General features: G+C 54.3%; 1 protein-coding gene across 6 annotated transcripts in view; it reads left to right on the top strand.

The window, feature by feature from the left end:
- The window catches only part of DAB2IP (DAB2 interacting protein), a 104,386-nt gene that overhangs the window by 17,825 nt on the left and 71,954 nt on the right, over positions 1-14,607 (top strand). For 5 of the 6 annotated variants that reach the window (XM_019630012.1, XM_019630009.1, XM_019630008.1 and 2 more), the window contains exon 2: positions 147-295. In XM_019630012.1, coding sequence (XP_019485557.1) covers positions 147-295 — 149 coding nt within the window. Of the gene's footprint in view, positions 1-146; positions 296-2,517; positions 2,539-14,607 lie in introns of those variants that run through there. The other variant, XM_019630016.1, reaches the window with a different exon arrangement.

Raw genomic sequence — 14,607 nt, 5'->3', positions numbered from 1 at the left:
CCACGAGCTGCTGGGGCCGAGCCCGAGCCCGCGCCCGCCCTCGGCCGTGCGGCCGCCCAAGCCAGGGCGCGGGTCCCGCTCGGGTCCCGGGCCCGCTGCCGCGCTAACCCCGCCTCCCCTTCCCCCTCTTGTCGCCCCGCGCGCAGGGCTTCCTCAGCCGCCGCCTCAAGGGCTCCATCAAGCGCACCAAGAGCCAGCCCAAGCTGGACCGCAACCACAGCTTCCGCCACATCCTGCCGGGGTTCCGGAGCGCCACCACTGCCGCCACTGCCTCCTCCGCCGCGGACAATGAGAGGTGAGCCCGCCGCCGCCGCCCGGCCCGGCCTCCGCGCGCCGCCGCCCCGGGATGCGCCCTGGAGGGCGCGGGGACAAAGCGAGAGCCGCGCTGGGGCTCACCGAAAGCGGGAGGGCACCTCACGCCGCCCTCCGGCAACTTGTGGGGCCACCTCGGACGGGGTGGGGGAGCACGACAGGAGCTCCCTTCTCTCTCCCCCCGGCGTGAGGCCGGGCGGGAAGTGCCCTCGCTGAGAAGTCCTGCCTCGCTTTGCGGAGGTGGGCATTGTTTCCCGGGCAGTGCAGTGCCCAGAGCTGGGGACAGAAGTGGCGCTTCCACCCCCAGGACCCATCCCCCTTTTTTCTGGAACCCCTGGGTGTCCGATACAAAAGGCATTTTCTGCTGGGTATTGCTGAGACCCAGTGGTGAGGAAAAGGGTGAACATCTGGAGGGGAGGAGCAGGGGGCTGGGCCGCTTTGGGGGCACATCTGCTCTAAGTAGGGCGCGTGCTTCGCTGGGGGCTGGGGCGAGCAGAGTGGGCAGTGCCCAGGCCCTGAGCTCAGGGGCATTGCATTGCCTGAGGCCCGGGAAGAAGGGCCTCATCTTCTCCAGCCTGGGCAGCTGCTGCCCTCCCTTACCGCTCCACTCCCAGGGGTGTCTCCTGTTCCCTGTTTCCTTTTCCTGGGCAAGCCAGGAGCAGGGTGTGGAAATTCCAGGGGGAGGTGGCTTGTAGGGCAGAGGAGGAGAGGGAGGAGGTGGTTCAGCCTGCCCAGAGTCCCTTGGCAAGGGAGCAGGCTTCAGCTCGCAAGGGCAAGCCATCCTGTCCGCGTGCAGGGGCATTGGGCGGACACAGTCTCTCGGGGCCCACGTCCCCCTCCTTGAGCCATGCCAGCCACGGCACCTTTCCATTTGGGCACAGGTATACTGATGGGTTGTGGTGCCAGTTAGAATGTGCCCCTGCCCAGCTAGTGGAGGTGAAAGAATGGGCAGGCACCAAGGAGCCTTTTCAGCATTCAGCCCCGACATCTCAGGCCCCTGGCATCTGTCTTCGTAGTGCTGTTGCCCCTATGTATGATCGGCGAGTTGACGAGTAGGGGCGGCACAGGGAGAATGACATTGTCTCTCTGCTCCCCCTTGGTTCTAGCAGGCAAAGGAGTACAAGTTATAGCCCAACTCCTGCCCAAGGTTGAGTGACTGTTTAACTGACCCCTAGCATCTTCCCAGAGAGTAGCCCCTATAGAATTCCTAGACCTTTAATTTCCCCCAGCCCAGAGCTGCTCCTTCCAGTGCATCTCTGCCTCTGCCTGCAGCTGGTTTCCTGCTCCAGTTGCCAAGCCCAGCCGGAGGCAGGACCCTCAGCCTTTCTCTGATGGCTGTGGTGCCCCAGGGGACCAGGCGTGCCCTGGCAGGCAGATAGATGCAGCCAGGCCAGAGCTCAGTGCTGGGTGCAGCCACTGCGTCTTTGAAAATTTCGCTTCCCATCTTTGTTATTGTCTGGGCGGCAGGCCACCAGGTTTGCTCCCCTCCTCTCTCTGCCCGGCCCCGCCTCCGGCTTTCTCCCCCAGGAACATGCCCTTCTCTGCGCTTTCCTTGGCAGGGGTCAGGACCCTCTGCACCCGCATGCGGGGGCTTGTGTACGTACCCCGTTTTGTGTGCATGTGTCGGTTGTCAGGGAGCAGGAGAGAGAGCAGGCGGTCCGGCCTCCAAGTGTGTCTGCCCTCCCGGGAGCAGACAGCGTGCATGCCATGTTTACCTCCCTCCAGTGGAGAGCCTGAACCGAGAAGCTGGAGACTGGTGAACGTTTGGCTGGCAACCCTGGCCAGAGGTTGGGGCATGGCCGAGATGACCTCGCGCAGGTCCTGCCCAGCTTGGCCCCAGGTCAGCCTTGCCATATGCTGAAGGGGCGCGGAGACCAGGGGTTGGGAGTGAAGCTATAAGCCCATTTCTAGAAACGTTGGTAAACGGTAGCGGTTGGAGCAGAATGGCACTGGCAGTGGTGTGGAATTGTCTTATTAATTTTCTATAAACAAAATCTGGCTTGGTGGCTTCTCTGGCACAGGAAGGGAGCCCAGATTTCCCATGGACAGGCAGAGAGGCTGAGTTTGAAATTTCTCTTCCCAGCCTGGGAGCTGAAATAGGATTTGTTAGGACTGGGGTCTCCTGATTTGCTGCTTTGCTGTGAAATAGATTCATCGGCCGCTGCTTGGATGGATGGGCAGATATTTTTCTGGGGCAGCCCCTGGAGTTGTCCTCTTTGGAGTTGCGTGAGTAAAACCAACCTCCCTAAAGCTCATGGCCAAACCTGGGTGAGTGGCCAGGCACCTCCCTACTCTGACTTGGTGAGTTGTGCTGTTGAAGGCTGGAAGGACAGAATGGCTGCCTTTGGCTTGGCTTAGCAGGCGAGGAAGGGGTTGAATCCTGCTCTGTGGGACCCCCACTTGGCTGCCATGCCTCTGTCTGGGGAGGCGTAAGTGCTGAGATGCTAGCCTCAGTGAGGGGATGGGGGTGAGGGGGGGGTGGGGGCTTCTAGGGTGACAAATGTGAGCTCTGTTCCCCGTGGCCTCCCCCTGTAGATAGCACAGGGCACTTGGGGGCGGCTACTCGGGTCCTGACTTTGGAGGAACCTGTCTGCTTCATGGCTACTGAAGTCGCTTTGCTGCACGCTGTCTGCCGTGCTCTGCAAACTGCTGTGTAGGGGAGGTTATTTTTTGTGCTGGAATTCTCTCACCTGGAGGTTGGAAACCAGTTGGTTCTGGGCTCCCTGGGAAAGAAGTTTGCCCCAGGTGTGGCAGCGCTGAGGCTAGCCGATTTGGGGAGAGGGCTGACGCCTGGTTGTGAGGCTGGGGTCAGAGCAGTCATGGCTTGGTGGGCACAGTTGGGCTCTGGGGATCCCCTGGGCCACAGGACAGGTTTGAGCCTTTGTATGTATTCCCCTGAAGTGGTTCCCAGCTGGTCTTCCAAATCCCTGGACCCCTAGGCACTCATTTCTTCTCTGGGGGTTTTGGAAATAAGCACCAAGGACAGTAGTCATTTCTCCTGAATAACAGAAATGAGTGCTGCTCAGAGGCTGTCCAGGTGAAAGGTTTGCTGGCAAAAGCATTTTTTGTTTAGCAGGCTGGAAATGTTGCCGCTTCATTTACAAGGCTGTTTTAATGTGGATAAAAGCGATCCAGGATGTGGTGGTTCTGCCCTCCCAGAAGATAATTTCCAAGTCACTCATTTATTTATTAATGTTCCTGAGTAGCTGGGAGGTTCAGCTGGCAATGATATACTTTCTTTATCCCTTTTTTCCCCGATACTGTTTCTGGGTGACTTCGGCCCTCCACACGTGGTGGGAGTATGTCCTCTCTGGCTCTCTCCCTGTTCCCCTACCCCTGGAATTACTCTGAAATGACTGTATCCCCCTTCCCATCCTTCCCATTCTTCCGGTGCAGAGCTTATCGCATAGACATGGGCAACCCCAGTGGAGGGATGCAGGGCTGCTGTGTGTGGAGTTAGACATGGACTACCCCCTCCCAGGGATTGTGTGTGTTACCAGGACAGAGTTCCCACACCTGAGTTACTAATGGTGGGATTCCAGGCAGGGTGACACTACTGGGGAGGAAGATACTTGGAAGTCGGGGGCGGGGGGGGGGCTTCCAGGGTCTTTAAGTTGGCCCTAAGTAGGCAGAAATCAATTCTGTCCCTTTGGGTGAGGCAGTCCCTGGAGTGGAGAGAGGGAGCAGGGAAAATGGAAGATGGGATCTGTTTTCCTGCTGCAGTTGTTGACAGTAGCCGCAGGCGAGGCTGGGCATCCAGGCCTGGCTTTTCTTGCCCAGTCTCCCTCCCCTACCATAGACAGTAAGGGCCTGATCCTTCTCTGCTCTCCCTCGGGTGACTGTGCATTTTAGGCAAGCACCGGGCATAATGGAAAGTATGTGATCTTTGGATTTGAGGCCAGGCGTTCTTGGGGCAAGTCACTTAACCTTTCTGAGCCTCAGTTTGCACATCTGCAAAATGGGCCTGACGATAATGTGGGTGGAGGCATTAATGGTAATATATTCAGTATGTATTTAATAGAAAGTGTCTGTCCTGTTCAGTGCTGTCTCCTTTGCGCTAACATGAGGTTTGCACATTTCTTACGTTTCTAAAATTTTATTCTATAATGACATGTGAAAGAGGCTAGACTAGCATGTTGTAGGTTTTCAGTAAGTGGTAGTTAATATTGGCAGGAAAAAGTCACTTCGTTTTGGTAAGCCCCAGTGTTCTCATCAACAACGTGGGAATAAAAACAAGCAATCATGTGGTGTGGCTGTGAGGTCCAAGAGAGATATTAGCTGTTGCTATTCCTCATAAGGTGAAAAGGGCTGTACAGAGGGTCAATATTACCCTGAAACAAGAATAGCCGGGCAGAGTGATTCGTGTTCCTGTCTACACCTGGGAAAGCAAACCTCTCCTATGTGTGTTTTAAAAATCGATTTTAAAAATTACACCTTATATTGGATCATACTTGTTTTTAATCATTTAGGCATTTAGGTTATCTATCTAGCTTTTCTTTATTAAAAATGAGGCTGGTATTTAAATCCTTGAATATTTATCTTTGTCTACATCTCTGATTGTTTCCTTAGGATAAAGTCTTAGAAACAGAATTATTAAATCAAAGAATAGACACAGTTTGCGGTTTTTGATAAAAATGCCCCCCTCCAAAAGTCGGTGATAATTTACTCTCCCCCAGTGATTTTTGAGAGTGCTCACCTGTTTCCTCACATCCTTTAAAATGTTGGGTGTCATCTTAAAACAATCTTTGTCATTTGAATAGGAAACGGTATTTCTTTGTTATTTGCGTTTCTTTGCTTGTTAGTGATTAAATATTGTTTCCTGAGTTGAATGGCCAGTAGTGCTTTTTCTTTTGAGTCATGTCTATTCCTGTCCTTTGCTTTCTGAACGTTCTGACAAGCCCCTTGCAGGGTTTTTGGTTGCTCTGTATGGCCTCCCTCTGCTCTGAAAGGCCCCATGTAGGTAGATCTTTGTTAAATGGGCCTCTGCCTTCCAAGAGGTATGGAAGGGAATTCATTAATTACCTGCAAGGAAGGCTCCCCAGTTCTTCCACCTCTCTCATCCCCTCCCCTCCATAAGGGAATCAGATTTAATTCTTAATCCGATAATTATCATAAGGAGGCCTGGTATTTACACAGCACTTAGAGAGGTCTTCCGCCCTACAGTGCAGGCAGGGTGTGAAGGCGCCATTAGATTCAGGGAAACTGAGGCACACAGTCACAGGCATGGAGGCGGGACCATCACAAAAGCCAGGCCTTGCCACCAGGTCCCAGCCCACCTGCAGCATTGTACTTGGAGCCCCATGGACAGGTTTGGCGGCTGGGCTGACCTGAGCTCCGCACATGAGCACATGATCCTGTGCCTCATCTCCAGAGAGAGAGGGGAAAGCCACAGAACACGACCCGGACATAGAGAAGAACCAATATATTTTTTGCTTTCTCATTTTTATCACCCTCCTTTTAGATCTGTGGCTCCCTTGTGTATCTTCCAGAAGATGCAAGCTGGGCAATATTTTCAGGAATGGTAGAAATTAGCTAGTGAGAATGTGATCAGCCCCAGGCTGGGGTTTCAAAGGCTGGAGAGGCCTGTCTTTGTACAAGCATCTGTTGGCATGTGTGTGTCTGTATGTGCACGTTTTGGTATGTCTTGCAAGTGGGCACCTGCCTTCATGAGTGTGCGTGTGTGTACATTATATGTAAATGTCCTGTGCATGCCTGTGCATTTGAAATGATTAATCACATGTAAAGCACTTGGAACAGTGCTTGGCACCTCATATTGGGTTGGACCATGTGAAGTGGCTGTTTTTGTAGGTTGAATATAGACATATGGTTCAATCTAATAAGTGCTCAGTAAGCGTTGGCTACCGTTATTATTATTGTGTCTGTTTTCTTTTTATGTCTACACATACACGTGTGTGTAGTGTGTTCCGTGTTTGAGCCAAGTCTCACGTGTACATATCTGTGTGCAGTTTCTGTCTGGTGTGAGGCCACTGAGCTGGCCAGTTTTGTGAACAAACTGCCCACCTTCTTGGGGAGAACCTTCCAGGCTCAGCATATACCTGGGCCATGAGGACAGCAGCCCTCCTGATCCTCTCTTGCTTTTAAATGCCAGATGAGCCCAGACCTGGGGTGCCAGGCCTGAGGGGTGCGGTGGGGCCTATCGCATTCTCCCCAAGTAGCCCTGCCTATTTCCAGGTCCCATGTCTGAGGATATGCAAATAGGCTCTTTAATGGAATCCCTTTGCAAAATATTACTTGAAGCAGAAAGTTAATTACCAGGCTCTAATTAATGGCTATTTTAGAAGGCCACAGAAGAGATCATAGAGAGACGGAACAGGGAGAAAGAAAACACCCAGCTCCCCAGGCTGGCTTGGTCACTCCTTCCCAGGTGGCAGAGCACACTTAGCTTCTCCCCGGCACGGAGCTGCCCGCCCACTCCCCTGTGGTGATGGGCTGTGTGTGAGTGAAAAAGCGCCCTCTGCACAAGGAACCTCTGGTGTTCTAGTCTTCTGTCAGTCAGTTCATCCATCTGGGAGGAGTGGCCTGGGTGGGCCTCACTCCCAGCCTGGGGGTGGGGTGTGTGAATAGCTGTGGATAAGCAGCCTGGACTGAGGTGACGCTGTACCATTGCACCCTGACCCTCAGCCTTCTGAGGTCTCTGAGCAGCTAGGTGACATGCCCAAGGCCTAGGCTATGGGAGGGATAGTCACTGGCCACTCTGCCATCAAACTAACTCCTTTCTTACCCCAGGGGCCTTTGGGCTGTTGCCTACAGGCCTCCTGTGTCTCCCCCACCCCACTCTCAATGCCTGAGGCAGATTCCCCAAAGGCCAAATCTCCACCAGGAGCCAGCTCCCCTCTGTGCTCCCCTCTGTGCTCATTATAGTCACCTGTGATCACACCTGCCCACCTACCTCAAAGGACAGGCTTAAAGCCCCGGGAGATTATTATGATGGAAATGACGTGTGGTTTCCCCTCCCAGTTGGGGGTGCCAGGAAGGGTGGCCTGTGTTACTGTCCCCTCCTGAGCAAGAGGGCATATGTCCTCTGTCGGCATATATGGGTATGATCTTGTGGGTGGGCGCACAGCGTCTCACACATATCGGGGGCATAGCACAGCCTCGGCTGCCCACCACGTCTGTCTATAGGCCACATCACATGCTACCCGGTCATGCACTTACAGCATTTGGAAGGCAGGTCGTTGTGGACGCCACCAGTTGTGCACCAGAGGTCCCCTCTGAGCCAGGCAGGTAGTGGGGTAAGGACCCAGGGGAAGGAGAGGGAGACAGGATCACCACCTGCACAGGTCCCTGGCAGCCCGCCTGGGAATATCCTGGGGAGAGGGGGAGGTAAGAAGTGACCCCGAAGCTGGGGGGTCAAGCCTGATCCTTGTGGTATGCCACGAATAGGGCCTCCCGGATACCCCCACTTGTACCTGTTCAGGAAGCCTGCAAGCACCTGACCCTGAGGCTGTCCCCTTGAAGACCTCAGCAGTAGTGGTGGCCTGGGCAGGCTGGTTGGGGCTCTAACTTTGTGGCTTGAGGAAGAGCTCAGGCTTTGCCCAGTAACTGCTTGTCCTTGGTGTTCTGGGAGGGGAGGGGCCAGAGGGCAGCCTCAGGAACTCCTTAGAGGTTCCCTCCAAGGCAGCCTGAGCAGCTCTCTGCCATTCCTCCCCTCCCACTCCCCTCCCCTGCTGCCACTGTCCCTTGACTGTCACAGGCCAAGCTAGAGCGAACCGAAGTTGAGGAGTTATAGGAACTTGGCTCCTGGTCCAAGCTTTACTCAGTGGGATCAGTCTCGGAAAAGCCACTGAGTGTGTTTTCCCATGTCTCAAGTGGGGCTAGTGGAGTAGAAATCGGCCCAGCTGGAAGGTGGCTTTGCACATTTTCCACATCAGATGCTCTGTGGAAGGAGCTACTCCTGTCAAAATAATCCCCCACCTCCCTCTTTCAGTGGGCAGCTCCCAGGGGAGAGGCCCTTTCTCCAGCCCCGTCTTCAGCCCCTGTTCCAGCTGGCTCTGGTCCCCATGCAGTTACTGTCACCTCCCTTTTGCCCGGACCTTTCTCGCACCCTCAGGGCCCTCATTTGCAGGCCAGGTATGATTGTAAAAGAGCACAGTGGGCAGAGATATAGATGCCACCACAGTAGTAGTAGCGCAGGCCCTGATTTAATGCAATGGTGTCATGGGGGGTTTTCATAGAGGGCAGTGAATTAGTGCAGCAGCTCCCTGTGCCCACTGACTAAGGGGAAGTTAATTTCATGCTCTGTCTTTTTGACATTCGTAATCAAAGCGCTGTATTGCAGCTGCAGACTGTTAGCACTTGAAGAATGTGTGAGCCTTAACAATTCCTGTTTCTGGTGGGGGGTGTTGATAGATTGTTCACAGCCCCACCCCCTGTGCTCCTTATTCCCCTTCCTGCCTTCTTTCCCCCTTTCCAGCTTCCCCAGATCTCATCAGGACACTCAGTCCCAGAATTGACTCTGATACAACCCTGCTTTTGACTTGGAGGCCAAGGGGGCTGTAGGACTGATCAGCCCAGCCCAGAGTCAACCCCTATGTAGAGGATTTCCTTAGACACTTGGTAAAATGCAGATTCTTGGGCCCCGCCTCAGATTTTCCAAATTAGACTCTCTGTTGGAGTCATCGTGTTTCCCCCAAGTTTGAGAAGCACTGCTCCAAGTTTGTTTCTTTTGCAGAGTGGTGGGAATTGTGCCCTAGCTGTGTGCCAGCAGCTAGCCTAGGCACTGCCCCCGCTGTGTTCTTATTGATCCCTCATGAAGAGAGGGGATTTTCTTTTCCGTTTCACAGCTATAGAAACTGAAACCAAGAGGGGACCATGACTAGCCCAAAGTCACACAATGTGGGGCAGGGTAACCCCATGCCCAGGCAATCCACTCTTTAGTTGGTGCGCTACATTAGCATGTGGGCCCTTTCTTTTTGTGGTTGTGGTGCCTTTTGAAATAAACTTTCCATCCTAGAGGAGTGCCAGTAGCCCCCTCTTGTGCTCGCACCGGGCTCCCCACTAGGAAAAGGTGCCACGGGTCTCCCAAAGGTGCTTGGAACAGTTAGGGCATTTGCGACTGTGACCTGCATTTTATAGGCGAGGCGGATGAGGCTCAAATAGGTGAAGGGGCAGACCTGGACTTGGACCTTGTCTGCTGATTCCAGGTCTAGTGCTCTCCCACCTGTGCCACCAAGGCCCGTTCTTCTTACCATCTCCCCAGTTACAGGTGGGGACACTGAGGTTCAGAAAGGTGTAGTCACTTACCAGGATCCGGTGAGTGGCAATAATGTGATTCAAGCCAGGGTCCACTAAGTGATAGCCTAGAGGACAGGACTAGCTGACGTTTCAGGGCTGGACCAGGTGCGCTTGGCTCCTACCTGGGAGTCTTTCTGCACAGCCCAGGGGCCTTGGCTCAGGGACGAAAGTGGCTATGCTGAGGCCACCGGGAGAAGCCAGGCCAGATGGGGTGGGCTGGAGCCCAGGTACCTGCTGGGGAATGGGGGTGGGAGGGGCAGGGGAGTCTGGGCCTGTGGGGCGTGGAGCTGGAATTTGAAGCTGCCATACTCAAAGCCCCCTCCCCAAGCTGCCACTTGTTGAGGAGTGCCTCAGTCACTCAGAGCCGGTCCACAGCCTAACTCAACCAACCATGTCTCTCTGAGCCTCAGTTTCCCCATCTTAACACAGCAAAAACCAAAACTAATATCTCGGGGTTCAGGATGCTGGGATTTCTGGAAGGAGAGCAGCCAGCACAGGGTGGTGTGTTAAGGAAGGCTTTTAGGGGGTTTGCTGCACTGCCGTCAGGCCATGCAGCCCCTGGAGCTGTTGTAGAATGGAGCCCTGGCAGCCGGCGGGGACGAGATGGTTTTCATCTTTGCACTCTTCACGGTTAGCTTCTTTGGGTGCTGTGGACATACACCCCCCCACAGCCTTTGAGTGGCCACTCGTGATGGGCCAGGCTCCGTGCCTGGCGCCTCTACATGCATTTTCTCATTTCATCCTTACAACAACACTATGGAGGATAGGTGCGCTGACTGCCCTCATTTACAGAGAAGACTGAGGTGCAGACAGACTGAGCAGCTGGCTCAAGTCGTGCAGCTCGCAAGTGGCCGAGCCAGGACTCAAACTCAGGCCGCCCACCTGGCTTTATTATAGAAAGCCTGCCATCGAGCACTGCTCTGCATGGTCTCGGCTCATACGCCCTGTTCCACCAACAACATGCTCTGTCAGCAATAACATCAGTAAACTCACTGCCAGGTCGGAAGCGCCTCCTGCATGCCAGGCATTGTGCGTTGTATGCTCATCATCTCTAATCCCCCGGACTACTCTCACTTTGTCCCCCCCCCCCCCATTTATAGGTGACGAAACTGGCCTCGGGTAAAATCACTTATTGGGGGTTACCCTCGGGATGAATTGAGAATGCAGGTCTCTGTGGACCCAAAGCCAGGGCCCTCTTTGGCGTAATGGATAACAGGATGAGCACATCCTGTGGGCCAGGCCTGCTCTCCGCACACCACTGAGAGGAACTCACGTCATCCTCACAAAAGCCTGTGTGCTACATACACACTGTTGTTATCCCTGGTTCACAACCAGGAAGCTTGAGCTGCACAGCTGGAACGGCAGACCTCGGATTCGAACCCAAATAGCCTGGCCCCCAAGTCTGTGCACTTAACTCCTGCACAGTGCTGCCTTCTCCCTGTTTACAGATGAGGAAACAGGCTCCAACAGGTAAAGCCACTTGCCCTGCATCAGACAGCAGATGAGTGGCAGACGTGGGATTGGCACCTACATCTTTCCAGAGTGTTTCACCATCTCCCACCTGAGAGAACATGACAGCTGCCAGAGGGGGTGGAGGAGTGTCCCAGGGCTCTGCAGGAGGCTGTTGTAGGTGCTGAAGTCCTCAGGTGGGGGAGGCGGCAATGGAGGCGGGTCTTCCTTCTGGTCTCAGTGGGTGGGGTCCCCAGGATATGAGGGTGGGGCTGGCTTGGTGCCTGCCCTCCACATTTGCAGTTGATCAGTGATTATAAGTGTCTTCCTCTGTGGGCTTCCCCAGGGTTCTGCGCCCCCACACTTCTTGGCAGAGCTGATGAGCTGTGGGTGCATTTGGATCGACTTATGATGTGGAGTGAGGTGGGGCTGGTGGAAAAGGTCTTGGGTCGGCTAACTGGCCTTGCATAGCACCTCCCCGCCACCCCCCCACAGGTCAGCATGTAGAGGTCACTGTCATCACTGCCCAGGAGGATGAAGGGAAAAAAGCCGGCAGGCATCTCCCCCCCCCCCCCCCCCAGCCTGTGTCTGGGACCTGTGGGAAGATGGGTGAATCGGATGCTGAGACCTCTTAACTAGACTGGCCGAAGCGAGTCACTGATGGTGCAGCCAGACTCCTGGCTGATACAACCCTCTGTGGACCAGAGATGGCACTGGGCATGTGCATAGCTGGAAGTAGGTGTGGGGCAGTGGCAGTGCCATGGCCAGGCTTTTCTGCCAAGAGCCCCGTTTAGCCTCCCCAAGGTGGTCTTGTCCAGTTGCCCTATTCATGTGAAGTCCACACATTTGATGCCGGTGGCTTACGAGAGTAGTGAAACATTCAAGGGAGTTGTAAGTTAAGGGATGATGGAGCAGGCAGGGGGTTTAGCGAACAGTCTGTCCAGAGTGTCTCAAACTCTGTTCCTGAGGTTCCTGGAGGTGAGACTAGATGTATTCCTCCACAGGTGTGTGGTCATCCTTACCCTGGGAATTCACTCTGTGATTCAGGACATCCGAGGCCCTGAGAGGTCTTGTAGTCTCACCTCGTTTAATCCAGGGTGTCCTGTCTCCCCACCCCCACCCCCACCCCCAGCTGTTGACATCTGTGGAGCAGTAGTGTTCTGCAGAACATTCTTTGATAAACACTAATTTGAAGCATTACCTCTCCTTAGAAGCGTGTTTTGTTTTTTTTTAAGATTTTATTGGGGAGTTGGGGGAGGGGAACAGTGCTGGGGAATCGGGGAAGGGAACAGACAAGTTGCTGTCGTTTTGTTCTTCAGTCTAGTTGTGGAGGACGTTGCTTCACTGGCCCAAGTTGGCACCATCATTGCGCTCTTCCCGGGTGAAGCAGATCAGTCGCCGGCTTCTGGACGGCCGCTCACTGCAGCTGCTGGCCGCTCACGCTGGTTGCTGGCTACTCACGGTAGCCCATGGCAACCCACTGCCACAGGGGCTGCAGCCTATGCCGTCGCGGGCGACCCACTGCAGCCCAGCTCCAGGTCGAGCTGTTGTTCAGCATCTTAGCTGTGGAGGGCAATGTCACTGGCCCTCATATGTGGGATCCGAACCGGGGCCCTCTGGCGTCCCAAGCCAGTTCTTAACCAACGCGCCACTCGGCCGGCCCAGAAGCGTGTTTTTAAGAGGGAACTTTGGACATATTCCATGCCTTTAAGACCTTCAGGAGTAAGCCTTGAATGATGGCATTGCTGGCCCAGCAACAGGTATGGGGATGTGTTTTTGTGGAATGAGGCATCCCAGGTTCTCAGAGCCATTCCTCAAAGCAGCTACCAACTCTCCTGTGTGTGGAACGGGGCCTGGCTCTGGGCAGAGCCCTCTGTGGGCCCAGGGCCTGGGGGGGTTTATTCCCCCTTTTGAGGACTAGGTAGCTCCCTTCTGGCCCAGCATCTTGGGCTCTGGGCATTCCCATCCCCCTCTGGACTCCTGTAGAAGGCAGCAATCAGGCAGAGGCTGCCCACTGATTTGCATAATTGCAGTGTCCCCTGAATAATTAATAAAGCTCTGTCCTTGCTGGGAGCAAAGCCTGCACCATTATGGATGGGCTTGCCAGAGCTCTTCCAGGGAGCCAGTGGTTCCCGGACTCCTAGGTCTTCCTGGCATGAGCCTGTCAGAAAGAGGAGAGGACACTGGGAGGAAGGGGTGTGTCCACGTAGCACCATGCTGGGTGGGCTGGTGGTGCACCCTAGTTTCCTCCAGGACCCACAAATGGGGCCTTAAGCACACAGTGACATGGGATTCTGTATTCTCCTGCCTTGTGTGGGTCCCACCAGCTCTTCTCTGCAGCGTGCTCAACTGTGGTGGAGACTTAGCCTGCTTTTCCGGTAGCCTGGGGAGGCGCTGCTGACCCCGGGGTAAGGGCAGTGATGGGGCATTTTCAGGCAAGAACAGGAAGGGGAGGCATTTCTGCCTGAGGTCTTTCTCTTCTTCAGTCCCTCCCGGTTTCTGGCCTTGTTAAGATTGGGGTAGCCTGAGAGGAACTCCTTCCTGAGGTTCCTAAGTCCCTTTTTGTGTTGTTTTGTTGAAGGAGATTTTTTTTCTCTGGGGATATGGGCTTGTCTCCCTGTCATGCTAGAAAGGGAGGCTGAGGGCAGGGTGGGCTCCTGACATGTAGTTGACATTGGGGAAGGTCCTATAGTCTCTTCAAGTCAGAGTATACTTGAAAGGCCTTTCTTCCTCCCCTCCCTTCCCTCGTCATTGCCCACAGCGCCCATACGAGTGTTTCTCAAACTGGATTCCATGGAACACCACATCCTTGCAGATGTTGACGGGCGCTTGGGATAAGGGGGTTCCGTAGTCCAAACCGGTCAGGGAAGCATTCAGTGGACCCAAGCAAGTAAACGTCTTCACTGCTTGACTCCTAGGAGCCTTTCATATGCTAATGTGCATCTGGATGTACAGAGGGATGTAGGATGTCCTGCGTCCCATCCCCATGGACCATCCAGGGTCTGCTGGCACGTCTCCAGTGACGGGGAGGTGGATGGTTCCAGCTCTTGGAAACTTTTCCCTTTATTGCGTTTCCCCAGGCAGCATTTATGTGGCACTTTATCATTTACCACTTGGCCCTCATACCAGCTAGGGAGGTAGCAGGGCAGGGATTATCCCGTTTTACAGATCAGGAAACTGAGGCTCAGAGAGGGTAATTATTTCATGCAAAGGCACACAGATGGCGTAGAGTTGGCATTTCAACCACTGTCTGCTAGCGGGATCTTCACCTCTTTCCTTTGGCTACCAAGCAACCATTTACTCCTTGGGTAAAGGTCAGTACGTTGGCTGGCATTGATCCTTGGGACGTTCGGGACCTGTTGCTTCTACAGCCCCCGTCCCTGCTTGCTTGGAGTAAGACTCTGCGGGTGGGAGGTATGAGGTAAGCTAAAACCCTTTCTAGTAGTGCCCCAGCTGTGGGGCCTGGTTTGGGATTCATACACAGATAATAGGCATAAAGCTACCAGATGTGCCGCTTAGCGAACCATTCCTGATTCACCCTTTTCTTCTGCCCTCTCTTTGTGTCGCGTGGGCTGTGTTTGACGTGCCCCA

Source organism: Hipposideros armiger, unplaced genomic scaffold (genome assembly GCF_001890085.2).
Source record: "Hipposideros armiger isolate ML-2016 unplaced genomic scaffold, ASM189008v1 scaffold_880, whole genome shotgun sequence".
Taxonomy (NCBI): Eukaryota; Metazoa; Chordata; class Mammalia; order Chiroptera; family Hipposideridae; genus Hipposideros; species Hipposideros armiger.
Note: the sequence above shows the minus strand (reverse complement) of the source record. Positions and strands in the feature narration are given on the sequence as shown.